This window comes from Sapajus apella, unplaced genomic scaffold (assembly GCF_009761245.1).
Source record: "Sapajus apella isolate SASKATOON/1434 unplaced genomic scaffold, GSC_monkey_1.0 scaffold123, whole genome shotgun sequence".
Classification (NCBI taxonomy): Eukaryota; Metazoa; Chordata; class Mammalia; order Primates; family Cebidae; genus Sapajus; species Sapajus apella.
This window is the reverse complement of record NW_022437063.1, coordinates 3,877,758-3,902,496: the sequence shown is the minus strand read 5'-3', so window position 1 is coordinate 3,902,496 and position 24,739 is coordinate 3,877,758. Positions and strand designations below refer to the sequence as shown.

The following is a 24,739-nucleotide window of genomic DNA, read 5'->3' as shown; positions in this document are numbered from 1 at the left end:
GTTTGTTTGTTTGTATTTTTAGTAGAGACAGGGTTCCACCATGTTGGCCAGGCTGGTCTCAAACTCCTGATCTCAGATGATCCACCCACCTCAGCCCCGCAAAGTGCTGGGATTACAGGCATGAGCCACTGCGCCCAGCCAAGTTTTAATTTTTTGAACAGAATGAAGTGTTACCTTCTTTACTTGGTAACAGATCATTACTATTTCCCCATATCATTACTATCTTCTTCAATTTACTTAAATAATTTGACTTTATACGTGTTGTTTGATACATAAAAAGAATATGAGCAACATACTTAAGTCTAAAAGTGTAACAATGAGGGAAGGGCACACAGATCTCCCAAGACAGCTCCCTGTAACTCCTTGTAAATTGCAATGATTTCAAAGTTTAACAAAGTTGTTAAGCTCCATAACAGAGTGAGTGCCAGTGAGCTCATGCTGGCCTGTGCCATCTCCCTCACAGTACACCTCTCATTTCATTCCACCCCTGAGGGCTACAGCATAACGTGTTTAACTGAAGTTGACTGTGAGACATTTAACTTATTTAAAATTGTCATTACAGGCCGGGTGCGGTGGCTCATGCCTGTGACCCCAGCACTTTGGGAAGCCAAGATGGGCAGATCGCTTGAGTTCAGGAGTTCAGGACCAGCCTGGGCAACATAGCAAAATCCTGTCTGTACCAAAAATACCAAAAAAAAAAAAAAAAAAAAAATGGCTGAGCATGGTAGCATATGCCTGCAGTCCCAGCAACTTGGGAGGCTGAGATTGCAGTGAGCTAAGACTGCACCACTGATCTCCAACCTGGCTTAGAGAGTGAGACCCTGCCCCAAAAAATTAAAATAAGTAATTACAAAAAAGTGGCGGGAGGATTGCTTGAGCCTGGGAAGCAGAGGTTGCAGTGAGTCAAGACTGCATCACTGCACTCCAATCTGGGTTACAGAGTGAGACTCTGTCTCTAAGAAGTAAAATCAAATAGTGATGACAAAAAAGTATTAAATTATCTTGGTAGACAAATATTTGCACACAACTACGATGACCTCTTGAGGATAAACTCCTAGAAATGGAAAGCCTGAGACATAAAACACACATTGAAAAGGCCACTGGTCCACCTGCCAAAGAGCAGTAGTTCATATCCCACCAGCAGCACAGGACACCACAAACCACTGCTCACTTAACAGGAGAACAGCGGTCTCCATGCTGGCTGCGTGCCTTTTCATTCATTAGTGAGGTAAAACATTGTTTGTAATTTTGTTCATTTGTACCTCTTCTTTTTGTAAATTGTCTGTTCGTACCATTTGTCCATTTTCTAATGAGGTGCTCACCACTTTCTTACTGATTTGTGAAAACCTTCTACACAGAGGATTCCTTCTTAGTCGTTCTAGCGGTGAGTTCAGAATAACGGCCCCCACCCAAGACGTCCACATCCTAACGCCCAGAACCTGTGACTGTGTCACCTTACATGGCAAGGGGGACTTTGCAGATGCAACTAAGAATCCAAACCTTGAGGTGGGAGACCGTCTGGGCTATCCTGGAGGATCCCACCTAATCATGAGTACTCAAAAGCAGAGAACATTCCCAGCTGTGGTCAGAGAGACCCGGCACCATGAAAGGTCACACACATGCAACATGACTGATTCTGAATGTGGAGAAAGGCGGCCGTAGGCCAAGGAATGCTGGCGCTTCCTGGAACCAGACGGAGCAGGGAAAACGCTCTCCCCTAGAGCTTCCAGAAGGAAACAGCCCTGCCAATGCCTTGGTTTTAGCCCAGTGAGAACCATGTCAGACTTGCAAACTCCTGAGCTCTAAGATAACATGTTCACTGTAAGCCAGTAAGTCTGTGATGATTTGTTAGAGCAGCAACAGGAAGAGAATGGCAGTGGCCAATCTGTGCTCCTTGGTCTGGGAGGCCGAGCCACCCTTTTGTCCTTTCCTCATGATTCCGCTTTGGGGACGACACTTGGAAAGGCCCACAGCTTCCGAGAGTGCATCCACATCCCGCTGTGTGCAGTTTCATACTTGCATAGGTCTCGCTTCTACCCTTAAGTTCTGTCCAGATGGCACTTACTTTATTTTGCGATATAGTGTTTATTAGGAAACTTTAAAAAAAAAAAAAGAAAGAATGGGTCAAATGTCATTTATTAAGTAACCTTTCCTTTTACCCACTGGTTTGAGAATATCATCTTTAACATTAAAATACTACATTGGGTCATTTTTCAGTTTCCCACCACTCAGTTTCTTTTTTTGAGACAGAGTCTCCCTCTGTCACCAGGCTGGAGTGCGGTGGCGTGATCTCGGCTCACTGCAATCTCCACCTCCCAGGTTCAAGAGATTCTCCTGCCTCAGCCTCCAGAGCAAACTGGGACTACAGGTGTGCAACCCCATGCCCAGCTAATTTTTCTATATTTAGTAGAGACGGGGTTTCCCCATGTTGGCCAGGATGGTCTCGATCTCTTGTCCTCGTGATCCACCCGCCTCAGCCACCCAAAGTGCTGGGATTACAGGCATGAGGTACCGCGCCCAGCCTTCCACTTAGTTTCTATTTAGTACCCCATTCCTATGCCTCCAGCACAATATATTAATTACCAAATGTTTACTTTTATACTCTAAGAGTTTTCAGCAAAATTTAACATTTTTTTGATACTGACTCTCTGACAGGGCACTGGGGAGGCAAAGATAAGCACAATATAGTCCAAACTATTAAGGCTCTTACAGTTTCCTTATAAAAGCAAAACTTCAACTGGCATTTTGAATGTTTTACACTAATTCCTACAAAAGCATGTCACAGGGGTACAGAGGAAACCCAGTCTTGGAAGACTCCTCGAGAAAAAAAAATTCACACTTAGAACTAGGAAAAGTGCAGCTGGCAGAAGGCTGAGATGAACAAAACAGCCCCAACCGATCTGAAGGCCAGGAGCAATGGAATCATGGGATATAAAAGTGACAACCATGGGCCTGTCACTACAGGAGCAAAAACATGAGCCCACACCTGGCCTTCCTTCAAAGGTCCAGGAGCCCAGTCTCACCCCTCACTCCACACAGGAAGATTGGAAACCCAGAGAAAGGAATTCTAAAGGGTTTGGCCCCTTGAAGGCTTTGTTATGACTTCTCCTTCCCAAAAAAAGCCAGTAAGGAGAATTACATGATTTCAGAAGAAAATTCTAAAGTCAGCATCCAAATGAAAACATCCCATTTTTTTCTGCATACATCAGAGTGAGTTAGTTTCCATTTCAAACTGAAAAAGACACCTGAAAGCAAAGCACGGATCCCTCCTCTCAACCAGGAAGGACCTACGTGGCAGGCGCTGTCCTGGGTGCTGAGGACACAGACACCATGTGGCATGAACCACGGGAAGGACCCAGCGGGAGCTGGGGCTGGATACTTTTACCAAAGGAACGAAGCACAACAGAAAATTGAAGGCATAGCCCTGTCGCCACCACGCTGCTTGCCACTGCTCAGCTCCAGCCACTCTCAACAGCCTCCGGATTGGCTCAACCTGCCTGTTTCTTTGTTAATATCAACACTGCAAACAATAAAGCATACAGAATAATGGCAGTAGTTAACAGAGATCAGCATTATTCTCAACTCTTAATGTGTTAACTCCTTTAATCTTTGCAACCCAATACGGCACGTATGATTACTCTTCCCGTTCTAAAGGTGGAAAAACTGAGGGACAGAAAGCTTAAGCAGCCTGCCCAAGGTCACCCACACGTGGCAGGCTGCAGAGCCAGCCTGATGACATACACAACATAAGGAATACCCACACAGACACCACCCAGAGACTCACTTCCATCAGATTCCAACATTCTGTCACATAATAGAGTTGAAACCCTCCCCATTCTGCTTCTCTTCCTGTCACCTCTGAGGTAGCTAGCAGCCTGTATTTGACATTTTCCATTTCATGAAAGAGTTTATACTATTATGGAAGAGATGTGGATCTCTAGGCAACATATGATCTTATTCTGCACATTTGCAAAGATTACATTGTCATCATTTCATACATATGGATCTTTTTGCAACTAGATGTTCCCTCAAGATTGTTCCTTGTGTATCCATGCTAATGATGCAGCTCCAGTCTTATTCTGTGGCGTTCCACTGTGTGAAAGCTGGTATTTTAGCGGTAAAGCAACTTTTCAAAAGAAATTTTACATGGAAATGCCAAACAGGTAAAAGCAGAGCTACTGTGGTGAAGGGGGAGAAGCAGGAAGCCCCCCACATGCACTGGCCCTGGCTACTCAACAGAAAGAGCAAGGAGAGGCAACTTCCAGAACCACAGCAGGACTCCAGGGGGACACAGAGAGCTGCTGGTCTGGTAATTTCCTTCAATATAAAGAAAATGAACAAAACCAAAAGACGGCTCTCTGAGTACATGAATAAAACAGACAAACATTTATCTAGACTTAAAAAAAAAATAAGGCGCCAGGCACAATGGCTCATGCCTGTAATCCCTGTACTTTGGGAGGGCAAGATGGGTGGATCATGAAGTCAGGAGACAAAGACCATCCTGGCCAACACGGTGAAACTCCATCTCTACTAAAACACCAAAAAAGAAAAAATAGCTGGGAGTGCTGGCGCGCACCTGTAGTCCCAGCTACTCAGGAGGTTGAGGCAGGACAATCGCTTGAACCCAGGAGGCGGAGGTTACAGTGAGCCAAGGCTGCACCATTGCACTCCGGCCTGGCGACAGTGAGACTCCGTCTCAAAAAAAGAAAAAAGGGCAGACTCAAATTACTAAAGTCAGAAATGAGGGAGAAGACATTATTATCAACCTTACAGAAATAAAAAGAATTGCAAGAGAATATTATGAACAACTGCATACCAACAAATTAGATAAATCAGATAAAATGCACAAATTCCCAGAAAGATACACAGAACTGAAACTTACTCAAGGAGAACATGTAAAGAGGCTGAATTAGAGGCTGGGCACACTGGCTCATGCTTGTAATCGCAGCACTCTAGGAAACCAAGGTGGGAGGATCACTTGAACCCTAGGAGTTCAAGACCAGCCTGGCCAACAAAGCAACACCTCACCTACTAAAAACCAAAAACTAGTGGACATGGGGGCACACGCCTGTAGTCCCAGCTACTCAGAAGGCTGAAGTGGGAAGATCGCTGGAGCCCAAGGGTTAGAGGTTACAATGAGCTATGATGGCACCACTGCACTCCAGTGTGAGCAACAGAGCAAGACCCTGTCTCAAAAGAATAAAAAATAAAAGAGACTAAATTAGTAATCAAAACACTACCCACAAAGGAAAGTCCAAGCCCAGATGGATTCACTAGTAAATTTTACCAAACAGATAAAGAAAAATTAATGCCAACTCTTCATAAATCCTTCCAAAACCTAGAAAAGGAGGTGATCCTTCGCAACTCATTCTATGAGGCTAGTACTACCCTGATACCAAAATCAAGCAAAGACATTACGAAGAAAACTACAGACCAATAAATTCTTAAGAATATACACATAAAACCCAAAATACTAGCAAACCAAATCCAACAACACATAAAAAGAGATTATATCATAATCAAACGGAATTTATCCAAGAAATGCAAGGTTGGTTTAATAACCAAAAATCAGTTAGTGCAATACACTACAAAGGACAAAAACCACATGATCATCTAAATGGATGCAGAAAAAGCATATGATAAAATTCAATACTCCTTCATTATACAAATTCTCAACGAACTAGGAATCAAAGGTAATCTTCATCTTGATAAAGAGCATCTACAAAAAACTCATAGTTAACACCATACTTAATGGTAAAAGGCTGAATATTTCCCCCTAAGCTCAGGAATAAGACAAGGATGGGAGGTGGCTCACGCCTGTAATCCCAGCACTTTGGGGGACCAAGGTGGGGAGGATCACTTGAACCCAGGAGGTAGAGGCCAGCCTGGGCAACAAAGTGAAGCCTCTATCTCTAGAGACCTCTATTTCTACAAAAAAACCAAAACATTAACCAGGCATGATGATGCATGTCTGTGGCCCCAGCTACATGGGAGGCTGAAGCAGGAAAATCCCTTGAGCCCAGGAAGTTGAGATCAAGGCTGCAGTGAGCCATGTTTGCAAAACCACACTGCAGCCCGAGCAACAGAGCAGGACCTTGTCTCAAAACAAAACAAAACAAAAAGTGCTGATACAAGCCACAACACAGACCAATCTTGAAAATACTACACTCAGTGAAGGAAGGTAATTACCAGAGAAATGCACATTGTATTATTCCATTTATTTGAAATTCCTAGAATAGACAATTCTATACACAGAGAGCATAGATTACTGGTTACTTAGGGACTAGGACAGGGAGGAGGGCAGGGGTGATAGTTAAACGATACACGAAGTTTTTAGAGGCAGTAAACGTGTTCGAAAGTTGATTGTGATGACAGTTACACAACTCTTTGAAGTCACTAAAAAACCACTGCATTATATACTTTACATGGGTGAAGGCAGTTCTGTGTGAAGTTACACGGGTGAACCGTGTTGTATATGTATCTCAGGGAAGATGTTATAATTTTTTTTAAGTCAATACAGCTTCTACCTGGCCCTCTTGGGTTCCTGCTCTTGAGACCCAGCTACTCATTCTCTGAAGACACCAAAGTTAGCCACCAGGATCTCCCATATGTACACATTACAACCCACTGCACCAGCTGAGGGCCAGGCGGACAGCCTGCATCACCGCAAGACAAGTCAGTGAATCAGCCTTCGCGTCTTCCTAGTGAGGCCCCGGACACCACGGAGAAGAGACAAGACATCCCCACTGCGCCCCATCTGAAGTTCAGACCCACAAAACCCAGGAGCAGAATCAAATGCTTGCTCCATGCCAGAAGAACAAAGAAAGAAAGATACAGCCTGCTTAGATCAAGCACAGTCCATCTGTCACGTCCTTTTCCTGAAATGTCCTGGATGTCTTTCTGACACTGGTAGAAGGCTTTCAGGTTTAAGAATCAAAAGGCCCAGGTTCAAGGCCCAGCTCCAACACTTACTAGCTGGCAGTTTTAACCAAGGAAGTGTGCTGAGTTTTAGTTTTCTCATCCTGGAAATGGGAATAAGAATGTGTACGAAATGAGATAACCATGTATGACATCAGTCTGAGTAAAGTGACCTGCAACTAGCATTGCAGTAGCTGAGATCACACCACTGCACTACAGCCTAGGTGACCGAGCAAGACTCTGTTATCAAAAAAAAAAAAAAAAAAAAACTGTATTAACCGGCCAGGTATGGTGGCTCACACCTATAATCCCAGCACTTTGTGAGGCGAGGCAGGAGGATCACTTGAGACCAGGTGTTCAAGACTAGCCTGGGCAACATAGTGAGACCCCATCTCTACCAAAAATATAACTTTTAATTAAAGGTTAACAGCAGTGGGTAAAAATAGCAGTGAGTGCAACAGGGAAGAGTGAGAGAAAATAAAAGTATGGAAAAGCAATAAATCCAGCTGCAATGTTCTCAGAATCATTAAAGAAACGAAACATTTACGATTCAGTGCTGCTCTATATCTCACATACATGAAGTCAGCGGGCTGGTCTTCTAGTCAAATTCGTTTTATGGTTAATCAACCACTCTTCTCCAAGCACAGTCATTACTCAATGCCCCGTAGGGTTCAACAGCAGCTTTCTGAAATACGTACTCAAATTAGCAGCTGAATTTACCATCCAGCTCATTCTAACACACAGTGATGCTCCCCAGATTTATAAAATACATTCAGAAGTAAATTTTCCAAGGAAATTAACTCTAGAGAGCTTTGGAGGAAAATGTACGAAAAACCATTATGACAACAGTGAACAATTCCACACCCACGCCGTCCACGGCAGAATCTGAAACTCATGCCCACCCCGAGGAGTCAACAGCAGAAAGACGTGGTGCTTCAGACCCAAACCAGAGGGTCTCCGAGGCTGTCCCATCCCTGACACCCACACCACTCTGACTGGCAGTAATGCACATGCGGCCCTGCAAGGCTCCCAGCTATGCAGTGCCCCTTCTGGGCCACAAACCCCCTCCTACAGGGACTAGATTCTGTCTCAAGTCACACTCCTCACAGTCCTCAGAGCACTGAGAACCCAGCAGGGACTGAGGCAATGACTGGGTCAACTGGACATCTCTTGAAATAGGTCTTGAAAACAGCATTTTTACAATAATTTTTCCCTCACTTAATGAAAGCAATGTGTGTTTATTATAGAAAACAGAAAACGGCCGGGCACGGTGGCTCACGCCTGTAATCCCAACACTTTGGGAGGCTGAGGCGGGCGGATCACGAGGTCAGGAGATTGAAACCATCCTGGCCAACATGGTGAAACCCTGCTTCTACTAAAAAATACAAAAATTAGCTGGGCGTGGTAGCATGTGCATGTAGTCCCACCTACTTGGGAGGCTGAGGCAGAAGAATCACTTGAGTCCGGGAGGCAGGGGTTGCAGTGAGCCGAGATCACACCACTGCACTCCAGCCAGGCCCACAGAGTGAGACTCCGTCTCAAAAAAAAAAAAAGAAAAAAAACAGAAAATCTGAAGGAAACAGGAGTATTTTGAAACTATCACAGAGAGGTACAGTCATGCACCACATGATGACATTTTAGTCAACAACAGACCACATATCGGACCACGGTCCTGTAAGACTATAATGCAGCTGAAAAATTCCTATCACTAGTGATGTCACAGCCAAAGTCACATCGTAGCACAAAGCATACACTCCAGAGTTTGCAGTCATGCTGATGCAAGCAAACCTACCTCACCGCCAGGCCTGTAACAGTACAGCACATACATGATGTATCCTATGTAACACTTGATCATAATGAACAACTATGCTGCTGCTTTACGTATTCATTGTACTAACTGCACTATACTTTTTTTTTTTTTTTTTTTTTGAGACAGTGTTTTGCTCTTATCATCCAGGCTGGAGTGCAATGGTGGGATCTCAGCTCACTGCAACTTCCGCCTCATAGATTCAAGCAATTCTCCTGCCTCAGCCTCCTGAGTAGCTGGGATTACAGGCGCACACCACCACGCTCGGCTAATTTTTGTATTTTAGTAGAGACAGGGTTTCACCATGTTGGCCAGGCTGGTCTTGAACTCCTGACCTCAGGCGATCTGCCCACCTCAGCCTCCCAAAGTGCTAGGATTACAGGCACGAGCCACCGCACCTGGCCTGTTGTACTATTTATTTTAAAGTATGCCCCTTCTACTTATTTAAAAAAAAAAAAAAAACACAGCTGTAAAACAGCCTCAAGCAAGTCCTTAGTCCTTCAGGAGGCACCGCCAGAAGCAGGCACTGTTATCGTGGAAGATGACGGCACCACGCGTGTCACGGCCCCAGAAGACCTTCCAGTGGGACAGGACGTGGAGGTGGAACACGGTGGCACTGAGGGTCCTGATTTTGTGTAGGCCTAGGCTAATGTGTGTGTCTGTGTCTTAGTTTTTAACAAAAAAAATAAAAAAACAAAAATTTTTAAAAAGAGAAAAAAGCTTACTGAATAAGGACATAAAGAAAAATATTTGGGTACAGCTGCACAATGTATTTGTGTTCTGAGCTATGTCTTATTACAAAGGAGCCAAAAAGTTTTTTAAAAAATTAAAACGTTTGTTAAGTTTAAAAGTCACAGTAAGCTAAGGTTAATTTACCACTGAAGAAAGAAGATGTTTTTAACAAATCTAGTAGGGCCTAACTGTAGAGTGTGTGCAAAGTCTACACAGCAGACAGCGATGTCCCAGGCCTTCACATGCACGCACCCCTCATTCACTGACCCACCAAGAGCCACCTCCAGTCCTGCGAGCGCCAGTTACGCCAACTGCCCTACACACTACGCCATTTTACCTTTTACACTGCATTGTTACTCTACCTAGTCCACATTTAGAGATGTTTAAATACACAAATACTAACCATCGTGTGACAACTGCCTGCAGTATTCAGAACAGTCCCATGCCGTGCAGGCGCGTGGCCCCGGAGCAACGGGCTGCATCATGAAGCCTCGGCGTGCGGCAGGTGACACTGCGGCACATTTCTCACGAGGCATCCTGGTCGCTAAGGGAGGCACGACTTTCTGGGTGGCTCCACCATCCTGGCAACCAGCCATCATCGAGTCCATGCCCCCCTCTCCTTCCTGCTGCCCTCACTCAATCCTCTCCCTGCCCAGCTTCCCCTCAGGACTCACCACACTGAGCCCTTTCTTCTGTCTCCCCCGTCTGCCTCCTGCCAGCCTCTCCAATGCCCCCGACTCTTCCATGTGTTCCCTACTCTGCTCCCCAAAGCCAAGTCCTCAGCCCTCCTTTCTTCTGTCGTGAAAAAGCATGCTCTCCTGACTTCTCCCACCCTAGTAAACGGTTCTCCAAGCAGAACCACTGCCAGCTCTCAGCCACGAACCCACCACCTCACGTCAACAGGTCCCCCACGAAAATCAGCTGTGCCACCTGCCACTCCTCACACCCACTCTTCGGTCCCCATGCTCAGACAACACCACTCTCTACCAGTCACGCAAAAACAGACAACGCGCTCGTCCCTGCCTCGCACCTCTCCCCAGAGGCCCCTTCTACTGGCGACCCCCTGGCTCCCACTAGCCCGTGCCCTGGCATCGAAAGCCCTTCCATTCCCACTGACTTAAATCAGGGCTCCACTTTCTCTCATTCTGACCATGTATCTCCTGTGACAACCTCCAGAACTGCAATCTACCAACGAGGCGGCCACCCTCGTCTCGACCCTGAAGCACACCACCCACACTCAGTCTCTGCATCCTCTGGGTCACCTTGGAAACTCCCACACATCTCTCCTCTCCACTCCATCTGCCCTGGCCCCGGCCCAGCCCTCATCCTGAGAACACGACAGCTGCCCCAGCTGCCACAGATCTGGCCTCGGCTGTGTCCCCCGGTGCCCATCGGAGGATGGTCACTCCCCAGCTGAACATCCTTCAGGGTCTTCCTACAGCCTCAGGGAAGAACTGGGCCCGTTTCAGGTCCTGTGAGGCCTGTGCAGGGCCGTCCTGCCCCTCCCGACCCTCCCGGCTCACATGCCCCGTCTGGGGAGGGCTCTTTCTTTTCTCCCACCTTTTGCAATGTGTGGCACAGGGTCAGTTTTTAGTATCTACTGAACTGACTGAATTGCAATCACCTCCTGACAGTCCCCTCCTCTCTCCCTACTCTCTTCCCCACGGCCATGGTTCTCCCGCTAAATCCTGGCTGGCTTCATCCCACCTGTGCCACCTGTGCCACCTGTGCCCTCTCGGGCCAGTTCTCCAACCCGAGCCTCCGTCTCTGGTGCACAGCAAGAGTTCAATAAACGGTAGGAGGGAGTCTGATCAGGCCGTCCCCGTTCAGAACCGTCTCTAGCTCCAAACACAAAACAGCCGCAAGCCAAAACTCCTGCAGCCACCATCCTGAACACTGACCCTCACTTGCCGTCCACTACACGGCCGCAGCCACGCTCACTATCTCCAGCACGCCTCTGCTCTCAGGTAGCCGGCAACTCGCCAGGCTCCCACACATACCCTGTCCTCCTCCTCATCGGGCTGTGGTCAAGCCACCCTGTGCCCAGAAGGCCTTGTCCTTGACTACAGAACACACCCCCACACCCCAGGTAACCTTCAAAGTCCACTTTAATGTCATCTCACGTCCTCAGTGAAAACTCCCCTTTCCTTACCCATGCTGCCACAGGGCTTCCTGGCCTCTCCGTGGCCCGCCTGGCACCAGAGTCCTTGCGGCAGAAGCTCCTGGCTGGTCTACCTCCCTCAGCAAACAGAAGTCCCTCAGTAGCAGGAGTAACACCAGGCTCACCTTTGCACACCCCCCGGGCCTCGTGTGCATGCAGAGTGCACCCCGTAACTGCTTGTTAACATTTATTCTCTCTCTTCCTCACTATGCAAATATCTGAATGATTGAGCATTTTAAAGGCACACCATATCTTCGAGGGAATGAAGTTCCAAGAATACAGACATCCTCTCACAACAAAACCTAGCTAGGCACACCCTCTTAAAAACTCCTGGCCTGCTGTTAACGTGGCCTATTCTATCAGCTATTTAAAATCATGACAGCTTAGGAAGGCACATTGGGCTGATACATAAACTGCTACGGTGGCTCTGGTGACTGGTTTTGGAACAAAAAAACTAACTAAATATAGAGATTAATTCTAAAAGAAAACAAAAGGGAGCCCACAGCCAACATTCCTCTACCAGCCATTCCAGAGGCAGCTGTGCCATGCAGGAATCACCTACTGCACCATCAATAAACCTGAGAACCTGGCAACGGCCAGACCCAGCCTCAGAGCAGGAGAGGTGGCGCTCCGTGCTCTTCCTCCACCTGATGAAACAACTCCCAAGGCCTCAGATGTGAGCAGGAAAATACTATAAAATAGTCATAAATTCTATAAAACTGTGACTGTCAGCCAGGTGCCATGGCTCACACCTGTAATCCCAGCACTTTAGGAGGCTGAGGCAGGTGGATCACAAGGTCAGGAGTTCCAGACCAGCCCGACCAACATGGTGAAACCCCGTCTCTAGTAAAAATACAAAAAAAACTTAGCCTGGTGTGGCGGCGGGTGCCTGTAATCCCAGCTACTCAGGAGGCTGAGGCAGGAGAATCGCTTGAACACAGGATGCAGAGGTTGCAGTGAGCCGAGATCACACCATTGCACTCCAGCCTCAGCAAGAGAGCAAGACTCTGTCTCAAAAAAAAAAAAAAATCAAAAAACCTGTGATTGTCTCCAAACCTTTCTTCCTCCCAGATCCCATCTGAATTCAGAAAGAAGGAAGGCCAGATATCCCCTTTACTCCCGACACCAACAGCAGAATGTAGGAGTCCCAGCCAACTCGCTGGCCTTCCCACCGCAGATGAAAGGGCACCAGGTGCGCCAAGCCCTCTCGCAGGAGCTGCCACCCCTAAGAGAGCCACAGTGACAGTGAGGGACTCACCCCCTTTCCACGACCAGGTCCTCCGCCCTGCCTCTCCACACATCCGAGCCATTGACAGCTTTCCACCAAGGATCAGGAGCTCATTCAGACGACTACAATAAACACCACTTGCCTCACCTAGGCGTAAGCCTTAGGGCGGGCAAGTCTATTTTATTTCTTAGTTTAGTAAAAATGTTTCGTGAAAGAGGCCCATTTCAAACAAGCACAGCAAAGACTACAATGTCCAGATAGAGAGCTGCACAGCACACTTCAAAATTCTATCCGGGCTGGGTGCAGTGGCTCACACCCATAATCCCAGCACTTTCGAAGGCTGAGGCGGGCAGCTCACAAGGTCAAAAGATCAAGACCATCCTGGCCAACATGGTAAACCCCATCTCTACTAAAAATACAAAAATTAGTCGGGAGTGGTGGCGCACACCTGTAATCCTTAGCTACTCAAGAGCTGAGGCAGGAGAATTGCTTGAACCCAGGAGGCGGAGCTGCAATGAGCTGAGATCACACCACTGCACTCCAGGCTGGGGGCAACAGAGCGAGACTCCATCTCAGATTAAAAAAAAGAAAAAATTCTATCCAGCACCAGCCGGACTCCAGTACACACAGTGCACATGAGAAGGAAGAGGGTGGTGGGGCTAAGGCAGCGCTCGAATGAACCCAAAAATGAGCAGGCACATCCATGAGGGACCAGTGGGAAGAGAGCTGATGCAGTCAGGGGCCCAGAAATACCAGGGGCCCCGAAGCTGGAAAGGGCTCTGCCTTGGATGGACCTGAGGGCGAACCCAGCCCATCCCCTAGGAGCTTGGGGCCTTGAGCAGAGGCCCACCTTCCTCACTGCAGGCCGTGCAGGGAGGGCAGGGTCAGCGCGGACAGGGCGCCCGGCAATGCCTGGCCCTGCCCCGGGGGCTGCCATCAGTAACAACACGGGCGTCCTCAGCCTTCACTTCCTGCTCTCTAAGGGAGCCCACAGCTATTCCAGCAACTGGACTTGCAGGGGCCATAAGCCCCTCATGACCCTCAGCACTCAGGGTGGAATTTCCACGTTAATCGCCAGAAAAGAGGAAACACTTCAGAAAGGGGGAACCAGAAGTCTGGGGATACCCAAAATGAAAGTTCCCCACAGCATGGCGCCCAGAAATGGGAAGAGCCCAGGCTGCCCTGTTCTCTCTGGGCCTTCTGACACCTCTGCCGCTTATCTGCAAAGAGTACACCAGGGGGACCTGGGAGAAGCTGCTCACCTCACTCCGGAAGAATCCCCTTTTCCCCCAGCCAGGAGGAGCCAGGCCTTAGGCTGAACTCAGCAGGGCTCCAACGGCAGGCAGGCCCAGCAGGCAGCAGCCTGAGTCCAAACAGGAGGATGGGGGTGGGGGAGATTGGGGAAGGGGGGGCGGGGGGGGAGACCACCTCCACCCAAGCCAGCCTACAGAAGGATCAGATTCCTGGGGCGTGAGTCGGCTTTCTCTGTAATAATTCCAGCACTTGTTAAGTCCCCCAGAGCATGGAGGAGACAAGGATAAGGCTGTGATGGTTAAGGGCACAGATTCCTCATCCTCAGGTTCAAACCCCAGCTCTGCCACTTATAAGCTGCATGGCTTTGAGCAAGTGACTCAGCTTCTGAGTTTCCTCATTTGTAAAGTGGGGAGCACACAGTACCACCCCCAGCTGCTCTGAGGACTACATGGGTGGTGGCATGTGAAGTGCCTGGCCCGAGGGAAGCACTCCACAGGCAATCCCTAGAGTGAGGTGTGACGCCAAGGCCCCGGCCACCTCAGTCTCGATTCCCCTCCACACCTGAGCACTGCAGGGAACACCCGCCCTGCGCCTGTACACAGACATGCTCCCCAGACTCCTCAGGAGAAAGAACCATAGAGGCGCTTCATCCTGCGCTCCCAGGGCCAAGCACGGTGACATTCCCCACCCTGTGCAGGACACCAGCTACTGTTCCTGGGCTCCCCACTGCACCGAGAAGTCCCCGCTGCACCTAGAAGTCCCCGCTGCACGGAGAAGCACAGCACAATGCGGATCTCCACGGCCTATGTTCAGAGGGTGAAGGGCTGAGCTGAGGAGGGCAGAGACCCTGAGCCTACCAGAGAAGGAAAGGAGAGGTAGGTGTCACTCTCAGGCCTCAGAGCCAGGACAGCAGCGGGCACCTGAGCACTTCCCTTGTCCTAGCCACAGGCAGGCTGCACTAGACGATGGCCATTCAGGGAAAGAAAAACAGAGACGGCATCTTTTCAACCCAAATGCCCATTGATCAACGAGTAGATGAAGAAAGTACGGTGTAGCTGGGCGCCGAGGCTCACGCCTGTCATCCCAGCACTCTGGGAGGCCGAGGCGGGAGAATCATAAAGTCAAGAGATGGAGACCATCCTGGCCAACATGGTGAAAATACAAAAATTAGCTGGACGCAGTGGTGCACAACTGTAATCCCATCTACTCGGGAGGCTGAGGCAGGAGAATCACTTGAACCCAGGAGGCAGAGGTTGCAGTAAGCCAAGATCACGCCACTGCCCTCCAGCCTGGTGACAGAGTAAGACTTCGTCCCAAAAAAAAAAAAAATTGTGTGTATGTGTGTGTGCATATATATGTGTGTGTATATATATATGCATGTTTATATATGATGGAATACTACTCCCATAAAAAGGAATGAATTAATGGCATTCACAGAGACCTGGGTGAGACTGGAGACCACAACTCTAAGGTAACTCAGGAATGGAAAACTAAACATCATCTGTTCTCGTTAAGTAGGAGCTCTTAAGTGCGAGCTAACAGCTAGGTGCGGTGGCTCACGCTTATAATCCCAACAGTTTGGGAGTCCAAGGCGGGTGGACCACTTGAGGTCAGGAATTCAAGACTACCCTGGCCAACATGGTGAAACCCCGTCTCTACTAAAAATACAAAAATTAGGCAGGTTTGGGGGGTGCATCTATGATCCTGGCCACTCAGGAGGCTGAGGAGTATCACTTGAACCCAGGAGGCAGAGGTTGCAGTGAGCCGAGATCGCGCCACTGCATGGCAGCCTGGGCAACAGAGAGAGATTCCATCTCAAAAATAATAAGAGAAACCTAAGCTATGGGGATACAAAGGCATAATATTGACACAGTGGACTTCAGGGACTCAGGGGGAAAGGGGGGAAAGGGGGTGAGGGAGAAAGACTGGGTGCAGAGTGTACTGCTCGGGTGACGGGTGCACCCAAATCTCACAAATCACCACGAAAGAACTTACTCATGTACCCAAACACCACCTGCTCCCCAGTCATCTAGGGAAATAAAAAATTAAATAGAAAAGAAAAACAGACGCGTGGTCTCCCAAGTCACGTTCTCCTGAATTCCATGACCTCCCATGGTTCCTCAAAATCACTTGGGGGCCGCGGGGCGCTTCCTCCTGCTCTCATTACTTAAATAATCCAAAACTGTCAAGGATTATTTAATCATTTTTGTCTTCATTTAAAATTAACCCAGACTCCAAATTTACTATATCAGACAAATACGTAAGAGAAAGAGAATATGATTCGCCTTCAATTTATTTTCAGGATGTTTCTGGAATTTAATAACAGGGAACATGACCACTGAAAAGAACAAGGAAAAGGAAGTCCGCCTACGGCAAAAACTCCCCCAGCAGCTCCCGAGGCCCCAACACAGGAAGGTCATCTCCACTCACAAACAAGAAGAGAAATGCAGCTCTCGGGGAGCACACGATCGCTGCCGGAACAAATGCCCCAGCTTCCCCCAGCATGGAAAACAGAGGTGACAGTTTTTACCAAGTAAACAGCCTCTTCAAAACACAGGCAAGGCAATGCAATTTACAAAAACACAGGAAAGCCAGGCGGCCAGAGGCAGCAGCCAACGTTTCTGAGGACAGAGGCAGGGCCCTGTTTGGTTCCTAGGCCTCAGCAGGACACGGGACGTGGGAGGAGCCCACAAGCTGACCGCAATCCTGGGCTTTAAACATACTCTGTGGAGGTTACCCAGGGACCCCCACCCCGAGACCGCTGACCAAGGTCTTCCTGCCCACATCCAAGCAGGACTCTGCTGAGGGAGGCACTGGGGCCACCTGCGTTTCTTCCCTGTGGGACAGACCTCAGCACAGTCCCCCTACTCTTCACGGCTGCTGTACCAAATTACAACTTAGTGGCAAAGTTCTGAAGGTTGGAAATCCGGCATGGGTCTCATGAGACTCACGTCCAGGGCTCAGCCAGCCATGCTCCTTCTGGGAGGCTGGAGGGGAGACCCCGTTTCCTGCTCACTCCGGTTGTCAGCAGAATTCGGCTCCCGGCGCGCACAGGACCAAGGCCTTGCTCTCCGGTTAACCATCAGCAGCAGCCTTCCCAGCTTCGAAGAGCCGCGCCGCATTCCTCGGCACGTGGCTGCACCCTCCAGCTGCAAAGCCAGCCACTGCAGATGCAGTCCATCCCACGCCGGCTCTCTCACCACTTCCAAAAGCTCATGTGGGTGCACTGGGCCCACCGGGCAACAGGACAATTCCCCATTTCAGGTCAGCTCATCGGCCACCTTAACCCCCTCTGCCATGTGACATAACAGATTCACAGGGATCAGGGATGAGGATGAGGACACCTTGAGGGGCCAACATTCCGCCTAGCACAGCCCCATCCCCCAAGGCCAGCACCCTGAAGGTCATCACAACCCCCAACACCCCACCCATCAGTGAATCCTGAGAGCGCCATGTGCACCCTGAACCTGCCCACTCCTCTCCAGTCCCACAGCCTCTGCGCCTCAGCCTCCTCACAAGCCCACCAGCTTCCTCTCTCACCCTCTCCTCAAGGGTGACAAACAGAGTCACAGCATCACCCCCCTCCCACTTAAAACCCTTCAACACTCTCTCATGGTTCTTAGGACCACAGCCCGGATCTTCACCATGACAAGGAAGCCCCGCGAGCTCTGAAGCCTGCTCACCTCCCCTCCATGCCCCTCCTCCCCAGGCAAGCGCTCCCCGCAGGAGGGTGCTCCGATATGCCCACCCCAACCTCTGCAGCCAGCTTGGCTCCTGCTCTCAGCCGGGCCTAGCAAAAGTGGGCCCTGAGTCAGGTGGACATGACCATTCCACCCAGTTGGGACCCCGCTTGTCTGCCAGGTCCCGGGGCTGCCACCTGCCCAGCACTGCAGTCTGTGCACGAGTGTTCACAGGGCAGGCCTCCAGCTGCGAAGGGCCACATGGATTGCTGAGCACTCGGCACAGCCCCTGGCACAGGAGAGGAGCTCATAAACGTTTTCTGAATGAATTCATTATCCACAACAATTCCCCTCCTTCCGCTGAGGACGGAGGGTGGCCTATTCAGCTGACTGTCTCATTTGCTCACAGACAACTCCTGGCTCCGGCAGTCTAGGCTGAAGGCTGTCGGAGCCACAACACTAACTCTATTCTGCTCCAGCCTTAGCCCAGCATCTGCAGCCTTACCATGCTCATTTTGGGCCTTTCTTGCCACCACGCCACTTTCATACGCGTGCGCGCGCACACACACACACACACACACACACACACACACACGGAGTCTCACCCTGTCGCCCAGCCTAGAGTGCAGCGGTACGATCTCAGCTCGCTGCAACCTCCACCTTCCAGGTTCAAATGATTCTCCTGCCTCAGCCTCCTGAGTAGCTGGGATTACAGGTGCCAGCCACAATGCCCAGCTATCTTTTGTTCCCTTTTTTTTTTTTTTTTTTTGAGACAGGGTCTCACTCTGTCACCACGCGCCAGGCTGGAGTGCAGTGGCGCGATCTAGGCTCACTGCAACCTCCGCCTCCCAGGTTCAAGTAATTCTCCTGCCTCAGCCTCCCGAGCTGTGACTACAAGCACACGCCACCATGCCCAGCTGATTTTTGTATTTTTAGTAGAGATGGGGTTTCACCATGTTGGCCAAGATGGTCTCGATCTCTTGACCTTGTGATCCGCCTGCCTCGGCCTCCCAAAGTGCTGGGATTACAAGTGTGAGCCACTGCACCCGGCCTATCTTTTGTATTCTTAGTAGAGACGGGGTTTCACCATGTTGACCAGGCTGGTCTCAAACTGCTGACCTCAGGTGATCCCCCTGCCTCGGCCTGCCAAACTGCTGGGATTACAGGCGTCAGTCACTGCGCCCAGCCGCCATCATGCCACTTTCAAATATCATACTTCACACACCCCAGCTGCCTGCATACCCTCTGTCAGCAGAACATACCCTGCCAGGCAGAGCTGAGCTAAAATAGCAAACATCAGACCCACACTGAAAGACAGCCTGTGTTCTCAAGCCCAGTGTGCTGGGATTTTGTCTTGGCATTGGAAGTGAAGTGTGGCAAGAATTCCAACTGCAACTGCGGAAAGCAACAGCCCTTCAGGAGCCAAGAGAGTCAGCGGCCCAGGATACAGCAGCCCAGACAGTCAGACGGAATCTTCAGATTCCATTTTCTGTGTGTATGAGACGGAGTCTCACTCTGTTTTCCAGGCTGCAGTGCGGCGGCGCAATCTCGGCTCACTGCAACCTCCACCTCCTGTCTTCAAGCAGTTCTCCTGCCTCAGCCTCCCAAGTAGCTAGGATGACAGGCACCTGCCACCACGCAAAGCTAACTTTTGTATTTTTAGTAGAGATGGAGTTTCACTGTGTTGACCAGGCTGGTCTCGAACTGCTGACCTCAAGCGATCCACCTGCCTCAGCTTCCCAAAGTGCTGGGATTACAAGCATGAGCCACTAAACCAGGCCAAATCTTCGGAGTCTTATCACCTACCTACTGTTTCTTGCCACCACCACTGCTCACGTGGATGCTGCGGCAGCCTGGCCTCTTGATTTCCCTGTTTCTGCCCTTGCCGGGACTCCCGACACCACCAATCTGTCTCCGTACAACAGCCAAAGATATCCCACTAAACCTAATGGAGACCATGCCACTCCTGTGCTCGAAGCCCTCCAAAGGTGCCCCATTCTGCCGGAAAAACAGTCCATGTCTTCACCGTGGTCATGAGGCCTTCCCCCAGCACCCTTCATGACGCACCCCGTGACTGTCCGCTTCTCTCGGCTAGACCCACGCTGGCCGAAGCTCCTCCCCTCAAGCACGCCAGCACTGCTCTGGGGCTCTCGTGCCCCTGTACCTGCTCACCCCTCTGCCAGGACCGCACTTCCCAGCCTCCTGGTGGGCCTGTTCCCTCACCTGCAAATCTTTCCTCAAATGTCACCTCAGCAAAGAGCTCCTTCTCACCACCACACCTGCCCCGAAGCCACCTAGCCCTCTTCCCAGCACTGTTTTGATAGCGGCTGTCGGCTCCCAACAGTGAACTCCATTTGACTATTTCATTTATACCCTGCTCTCCCCCGCACTGTAAGGTCCAGGAGAGCAACCCTGGGCCGATTTTGTTCATTAAGATCATCTCCAGCACCTGGGGCCGTTCCTGACACATGCTATGGGTTGAATACTTATTTGCTGGATCAGCAAATCATCAAACTCTCAACACTGGTCCAAGAAGCCCATCCTTTTCTCATCAAAGAGAATGGTGCTAAGCCAAAGAAATCTCCCCATTTGCCATAGCTACCTAAACCACATGCAACCCCTTTGTGCTACAGACACAGAAACTAATGGCCCCAGAGGTAACTTGGTAAAGACCACTACTGGAAAAAGAAGGCTAAAATCTAGACCACCCAACTCCTAGTCAGAGGTCCATCTACCAGACCACACATCCTGACTCATCCGGAAACAAAATTTCTAGGAAAGCATCAGCCAAATACACAACCTGAGGACCAGGGTGTGCATGAACCGGGGTCACTGGCAAGACCACCTCTCCTGCAGCGTGTGACCCTGGCCAAAACACTCACTCTCCAGGATAATCTGGAAGATAGTTTGGAATAAACACCATTTAGCCGTACTGACAATGCAAGAACGAGAAAGACACATTTCTTAAACTTGTGGATCTCACTGATGAAAACAAGCACATACCAGGGAGACCAGTCAGCAGTTCGAGACCAGCCTGGCCAACATGGTGAAATCCTGTCTCTACTAAAAATATAAAAAAAAATTACCCGGATGTGGCAGTGGGCTCCTGTAACAGCCACTTGGGAGGCTGAGGCAGAAGAATTGCTTGAACACGGGAGGCAGAGATTGCAGTGAACCAAGATCACACCACTGCACTCCAGCCTGGGTGAGTGTGAGGCTCTGTCTCAATAAAAAAACAAAAAATAAAAAAACAGGAAAACAACCATGGTAAACAACTGAAAGAGCTGGCAAAACCACAGGAACCTGGCCAGGATCTCCGCCAGCACTGCGCTTGCGCAGGTGAAGATTAAAAAGATACGCAGCTAGTAGATACCGCTACTGTTAGGAAAACGGGCATCCATTTGCGACTCCTCCTTCAGGGAAGAGTTCCAGCCTGCCACCTGAAACAGCAGCACTGCCAGGGACTTGAGCCATGGGATGGACAGGGGACACAGAGGCTTCACAGGCCTTCCTGACGCACCCAACTTCTCCTCCTCCCCCTACCCTCCTCAGCGACAGCGAGGAACAACTCTCCAAGACTCCAGCTGCACAAAGGTGCAATGGAAACTGCGCTCGGAAGTGCCTAAGACACAGAACAGCATCAAAGTCAGAGGAAAAGCAGTCTGTCTTTGGTAATTCAGGTTCACACAGAAGAAAGTTAGAGACTGTACTAGTCTCCTGTGGCTGCCGTAACAAATTACCACAGGCTGAATGGCTTAAAACAACACACTTTCATTCTCCCTCAGTTTTAAAGGCCAGAAGCCCCAAATCAAGTGGTGGTCAGCAGGGCCGTGCTCTGTGAAGTCTCCAGGCGAGCACCCTTCCTTGCCTCTTCTAGCATCTGGTGGCTGCCAGCAATCCCCAGCGTGCATTGGCTTGTGAATGCACTATTCCAATCTCCGTTTCTGTCTCCACAGGCCCATTTCCCTGTGTCTGTGTCCAAATTTCCCCCTTCTTATAAAAATACTAGTCTTTAAGGCCCAGCCTCATCCCGGATGACCTCATTTTACCTCGATTCCTTGTGCAAACACCCTATTTTCAAATGTCACATCCAAGGGGTTCCAGATGGACATAAATTTGGTGGCAGGAGGCAGCAGAGGGGGCACACACTATTCAGTTCAATGTAAGGACAAATTACCAAGAGCCACAGCCTTCAATCCAAAGGTTGAGTCGCTGTTGTAACTCCACACAGCAGCTCTGTTATTCTTATATCTCAGTTGATTAAGAATTAGAGTTTAGATTGATGGGGAACCGAAACCTCAAGACCTAAAAGTAACACATTTTAAAAGTTACACCGTCAGGTGGCTCCTCTTCCCTGGACTCTATGTTTGACAGCATTTGTTCCTGTCACTACCAGGACCTCCTGTCTACCACCATTCCAGAATCTTCACTCATCTTGGACCCTGACACTGGTTTTGTTGAAACCTCTTATTGTTCTCGAAACTCCACAGTCCAGTGGAGTCAAATAGGGTCTCTGGCCACCTTTGATGACTCCCTTCATTCTCAAAGTCACTGTCTCAGCAGTCAGTAACTCACTCTGCTAACTCCCAGATCACTCTTAAAAGTAAACTTTTTTTTTTTTTTTGAGACTGCGTTTCGCTCTTGTTGTCCGGGCTGGAGTGCAATGGCATGATCTCGGCTCACCACAACCTCCACCACCTGGATTCAAGCGATTCTCCTGCCTCAGCCCCCCAAGTAGCTGGGATTACAGGCATGTGCCACCACACCCAGCTAATTTTGTATTTTTAGTGGAGGCTCAGTTTCTCCATGTTGGTCAGGTTTTTCCATGTTGGTCAGGCTGGTCTCAAACTCCCAACCTCAGCCTCCCAAGGTACTGGAATTATAGGCATGAGCTACTACACCGGGCCAAAAGTAAACTTTTCTAACTAGATGCAGTAAATTGCAAAGTTTATCATTCAAACAGTAGTATTTATTATGAAATAGGAGTACAAACCATTTCACTGTGTTTATGAATGACTCTACTCAGACTTATTTTAATATCACGATACATAATTTTCAGTATCCCAGACTTCAGCTTTGAAACAGAACAAACTATGTTTTGAAATCTTGACGTTCGCTTATCTCTGATCTGTTTTCACCAGTGGCTAATTTTATCCTAGGTACTCTTCACGTAATGTCTCATTCCCTAGGCCCTGGCCAGAGCTTAGGTCCATGGCAATCAGACAAGAACTCTGGAGCCTTCGAGCTGTAAGCATCTAGAGTGTACCCAGGTCATTCCAGGCACTTCATTTTAAAAAACAAAAAATGATTCTTGCTAACACAGTATGAAAGTCGGTTTTGAAACCAACAAGCAGAAACATGGAAACTCACAGGGAAACTCTCCCACGCTCAAGGCAAGAGCAGCAGCCCACAAGAGACCAGAGGCAAATCAAGTGGGTCAAAAGCACCGCGCCCCCTGCAGAAACTGATCTCCCCAGCAGACACGGCCTCGGCCCGGCCAGCTTCCGGACTCCACCAAACTTCACAGCACGACCCGAATCAGTTCCTTCCAGCCTCCCCAGGGAGCCCAGGAGTTTCTCGGAAAGGAGCCTGCCAGTGTCAGGAAAAATGCTGACAGCTCCTCCGCGTCCTTGCAAGCCTCGCTCCTACGTGCAGCCACTGTCACCCCCAGACCCCACGCTCAGACCTCCGAGTCCCCCAGCGCCCGTCACACCACGCAGCGCTCTGCTCAGAGTCCAAGTTGCCCTCTCCAGACCCCCGACTCCACCCGCAGCCCAGGAGGCCAACGCGGCCAGCTGACCTCTGACCCCTGACCCCGACCTAGCCCTCCCCGTCACACCCACCTGCCCGGGAGCTTGGTGTTGCTGCGCTTCCAGAACTGCTTCCTGGCCCCGTCGCTGGCCATGGCCCCTCCTCATCCCTCAGACCCGCGGCCCAGACACTCCGAGTGCGGTCGGCTCTCCCCTAGCGGCCCTTTCCTGTGCCCCCGGTGACCCCCTTACTGGTCCCGGGACTCCAAAGCGTAGAGCCGAGAGACTCTTCCGCCTCCTTCCGGAAGTTGTGCCTACACTCGCCCGGAAGTCCCGCCTAAGTCCCAGGTGGCGTGTGACGCAGAGCGCCGAACGCCTGACGGCATTAAAGGGCGACGCCGCGCGGCGCGCGCGTCACGTCACAGGCATCGCGGACGAAGAGGAGGTGGTTGCGTTCCAGTGTTTGGTTGAGTCGGTGGCTTCCGGCTCGCTCAGCCCGACCTCGGTGCCCTGCTGCCGGCAGCGGACTACCAGAAGCCACCGGAGCCTCGAGCTCATCTTTTCCAAAGTTGAGCCAGGCCTGTGTCTGATTCCGGTTTCTCTTGAGCGCGTCCCGAGCCGGCCCAGAACGGAATGAAGCCAGACACACCGTTCCCAGCCCAGCAGCGGGAGGATTACCCGGCGCTGAGTGGGGGTCAGTAGATGCTGCGTGGGCGAAATACTTGCAGTGCAGTGAGGTGAGAGGCATAACCGCGGAGCGTATTCGAGCGAATGAGAGAGAGAGGGGATTAGGCCGGCCTTGAAGGGAAGCGTGCTTGAGCGAGAAGGATTAATTCCCCTGGCCGGGGTTCCGGCCTTGTGCGGCTGTCACGTGCTTGGAACCTGGCTAGGCCGGAGTGAGATGTGCTTTACGTGTAAAATACAGGATTCCAAAGACTTTGTATAAAATGTTAGTAATTTGTATATTGCATGCCTGTTAGATAACATTTTCAATGTATTGGGTTAAATAAAATGATTTGTTAAAATTATTTTTACATTTCTTTTTACTCTTTTTTTTAAACTCTCTTTTTTTCCCGGGCGGCAATGGGGGTGGGGTGTCTTGCTATGTTGCTCGGGCTAGTCTCGAATTCCAGCCCTCTAGCGATCCTCCTGCCTCAGCCTCCCCAGTAGTTGGAACTACAGGTGCACACGTTATGCCTAGATCTTTTT

General features: G+C 49.9%; 1 protein-coding gene across 7 annotated transcripts in view; it reads right to left on the bottom strand.

The window, feature by feature from the left end:
- The window catches only part of TBC1D22A (TBC1 domain family member 22A), a 384,809-nt gene extending 360,954 nt beyond the window's left edge, over nt 1–23,855 (bottom strand). For all 7 annotated transcript variants that reach the window (XM_032261505.1, XM_032261506.1, XM_032261502.1 and 4 more), the window contains exon 1: nt 23,624–23,855. In XM_032261505.1, coding sequence (XP_032117396.1) covers nt 23,624–23,685 — 62 coding nt within the window. In that variant the 5' untranslated portion in view covers nt 23,686–23,855. The remainder of the gene's footprint in view (nt 1–23,623) is intronic.
- Between the last annotated feature and the right edge of the window lie 884 nt (nt 23,856–24,739).